Consider the following 3588-nt stretch of genomic DNA (forward strand, 5'->3'; position numbering starts at 1 on the left):
AATTAGAACAAATATTAAGTCACCAAGTGTGTAATGAAGCAATATTTGACAAATTAATCTACATCTACACGTACACTTCCTTATGCTTGTCATATAAATTTTATTGCAGATAAAGCTGGAGCACAGCCTTTTTTTATCAGCCAATGAAGGGCAAATCCTTGATGAAGGAAAGCAAGGCAAAGATGGTCTTGTTGCTTGGACAAAAGAACTTCTAGCAACCAAAGAATAGTGTAAAAGAAGAAAACGGAAAAAATGGAAAGCGAGTTGTTAGAAGATCAGGAGATCTCAAGACAGTGAAGCTCTCTGAAAATGAAATCAACAGAAAATAAACCAGAGAAGACACACGAGAAAGTGGAAATTACAGCAAAAAAAGACATCTGCAAAAGGAAAAACTGCGAAACACAAAAAATTCAGATCATAGAATATTTCATGAAGAAGAAAAATTTTCTAAGTTCCCAAAAGTTAATTACTTTTAAAAAAGTGTACTCCATGTAAGGCCCCCCAAAATATATTTCCTTTTTCCAAGTTGATTTTAAAATTATGGTAGAATATATATATATATATATATATATATATATATATATATATATATATATATATATATATATATATATATATAGCTTACACTTAATGTTAAGATGAAGAAAAAGAATTCATTAAAAAAAATCAATTTCTACAGGCAGAGAAAAAGGGAACACTTGCAAGTACTGCAGTAACCCCACAAAAGGTTCAGTGTTCACCACCATTCCAAGAGTCATCACAATCCCAGAGTCACCAAGCAACACCAAGAAGAAAATCCCCCATATCCTTATCATCATGTGAAAAAATGTCACCATTATAGATCCAGCAGAGACGGACATCTCCAAGAAATTTATCCAAGTCTCCAACATCTATGCAAGCTGGTCTGACACAAAAAATATCAACCAGAAAATCGTTGGAAGTTGCCTTCAACACATATCCATCACAATTAAGCAGCTTTCCTTTCAATGACAGTAGAAGCTTGGAGATGCCAGCTGCTTCAGTGGTTATAGGTATTAGCACATATGTGCATGTGTACATGATTTTTAGATTATGAAACTTTGATATAATTCATTTGAATAATGTGTTGGCAGAGAAAACACTTGCCTTTTTCAAATAGACTCGTGTTTATTGTTAAAAACATTTTACCCATATTTCACAGATTATATATTTTGTGTTTCAACTACATGTTTTACTTTATATACCTTTTAACCAGTTTTGATATATTTACTTTATAACTTTCATAATCTAAGGACTACATAATTAATTTTAATGGATTTTTCTTGCCATTTTCTTTGCCCAGGGCCATTTAATGTTTTTTTTTAGTTAGGATAATCCAAGATAAGTACTCACTTAACGGTTATCATTTGTACCTGGCCTTACCCAACTGCTATTTGTTCTCACTGCTTATAAATATGTCTATTAGAAAATGTGACTGTAACTGACTCCCAATATGAAAATTGCCCAAGGGAAATAGGAGACAATGCTTACAAAATATACAAGATATTCTGCTTCAAATCATAACACATTCACCTCATGCATGTAAATACACTGAATTTTACATTTAAGTTTTACTTCACAGCTTTCAAAATTTTATTTTCAGCTCAAGTGGTCAGTCAAGGTGACAGCACATTATATGGCTGCAATAACATTGTGAAGAGAAAATAAAACACCTTGAAGAAGAAAATGAAAGGCTAAAGAAAGAGTTACTATTAAAAAGCAGTAATGTTTTGAAGGGTGAAGGTAATTGAAACACTTTTTGGTATTTAAGATATCCATGACCATATAATGAAATGGATGTATTCTTTTCATAGTTTTCCAAAACACTTATGCAAGTATGTATGTTCTTTCTCTTTTTTGCCCTATACATATTATACCTAAAAAAATACTTCATCTAATTTGATTTAATGTGCATTCTCTTAGGTTTCATTCATTCAAAATGTGTGTCAACTAAAGTGATTTTCCACCATCACTTTAGCTAGCAAGTAATTACATCCTTGGGTTACTTATATACCCAGTATGCATATAAAAATGCCTATCTTTACAAAATTAAACAAAAGGTTAATTGAAAATTTATGGAATCAGACCATATTTTACAAAAAGATGATGATCCACTTTTGTTTTTCTTATGACCATTATATACTGCTTCCATTTTCAGATCAGGCACCATTGCTGATCTGCTAGCTGAGAACTTTAATAGACAGATGGGAGAGGGAACATCAGGCTGTAGACCAGTATCCATCTGCAAATAATAGTTCATGCCAAATTCTGGACACATCTCTGGCCAGTCAAGATTACTGTGTGCAGCAGACGTCCCAGTATTCATGGTCCCCGATGCAGGCTTACCAGCAGTCATTACCTTCTTCTGTTTATTCATCCCAGCAGTTGCTGCCTTTAGTGCAGGCATCCCTACTGTCACAGTCTTCTGTGCAGGCATCTTGGTGCTCAATGCTTCCAGTTCATTCACAAAACTTGAGACACCCAATGTCATTGTCTCACTCCTTGTCTCCACTAAATGCCACCAACACGGGTACAAATGTAGCCAAGAGAATGGATATGAATGAATGTGATTTCTCACTTTTCTTTCAAGAAGAAGAGGGAAAGGTATATTTCAATGAATTTGTAATTAAGTAATAAAGCAGTAGTTAAAGTATTATAACAAAAGGCCACTGGTGTATAATTGTATTCCTACAACTGCAAAAGCACATTCAGTATTTACCAACCTTCTGCAATTATTATTCTCATTGTTCTATTCATTTTCTTTAAAAGGCACAAGTCAGATTTGTCAGGATTCATTTATAAAACCTGCAAGATGATTACCATTACACACTTGCCAGTTGCCATAAAGGTTGTTACAGGCATGCTACAGATTTCATAATCCATTGGGTAAATATTTTTTTAAAGAATCAAGCTTATATTAAAAACAACCTAATGGAACACATTTCAGTGATCCTGTTATGTCATTTACATTCAGTTAATTAGTGTTTTGGGCACTCTTTCATCAACCGAATATTTTCCCATCTAGTGCATTCTACACAGATAAAAATGATTGGTTATACTAAACTCTGATGTTCTTTTTACAGATTAAACTTGCTGAGGGCCACAGTCTTTTTATCAATGCAACAAAGTTGACACTCATCAAGAAAAAATGCAAGAAAAGTGACAGTAAGACTATGAAGGCACTGTTGGATTACTTTTTCACACCAGCTTTTCTTTCACAGCATTCTGCCACAGGGGAGAAATTGGAAAAACCACCATTGCCTGGGGAAATTTTGAACCCAATAAAGGGTGTGTATAAAATTCTTCAAATTTCTAATGCAATACACATGATACATATGTGATTTAGACTCTAAAAGTTTGACCCCAATAATTTTTTACAAAATTAAAAAGTTGGAAAGCAAATTTTAAATTTCTTTATGTATAGCAAATGTACATATTTTTTTAAAAATTGATCCTAGAAGTATAGGAGAAGCTCTGTAGAATCTGTTCCAGAAGTATTAAAATTTTGGAATATGCAAATTTGATCTGCAAGCATCTCAGCAATAATAGAATTTACATTTTGCTTTTGAA

The 3588-nt window shown here is 33.0% G+C and overlaps 1 protein-coding gene across 1 annotated transcript; it reads left to right on the top strand.

The window, feature by feature from the left end:
* The first annotated feature begins 672 nt into the window (after positions 1-672).
* LOC149785156 (uncharacterized) lies at positions 673-3359 on the top strand. Its single transcript, XM_089931280.1, has 4 exons — positions 673-1031; positions 1622-1761; positions 2177-2622; positions 3102-3359. The coding sequence occupies exons 3-4, from the start codon at positions 2353-2355 to the stop codon at positions 3357-3359; spliced, it is 528 nt and encodes a 175-aa protein (XP_089787406.1). The 5' UTR covers positions 673-1031; positions 1622-1761; positions 2177-2352.
* The last annotated feature ends 229 nt before the right edge of the window (positions 3360-3588 follow it).

The sequence above is a fragment of the Sinohyriopsis cumingii genome, chromosome 13, assembly GCF_028554795.1.
Source record: "Sinohyriopsis cumingii isolate HCF-2022 chromosome 13, ASM2855479v2, whole genome shotgun sequence".
In the NCBI taxonomy this organism is placed as follows: domain Eukaryota; kingdom Metazoa; phylum Mollusca; class Bivalvia; order Unionida; family Unionidae; genus Sinohyriopsis; species Sinohyriopsis cumingii.

What these genes read in the sequence shown, in the direction of transcription:
- LOC149785156 (XM_089931280.1), top strand. Translation starts at nt 2,353, where the DNA reads ATGCAGGCTTACCAGCAGTCATTACCTTCTTCTGTTTATTCATCCCAG. An exon ending in TTCAAGAAGAAGAGGGAAAG is followed by an intron (nt 2,623 to 3,101) that starts GTATATTTCAAT and finishes TTCTTTTTACAG; the next exon opens with ATTAAACTTGCTGAGGGCCA.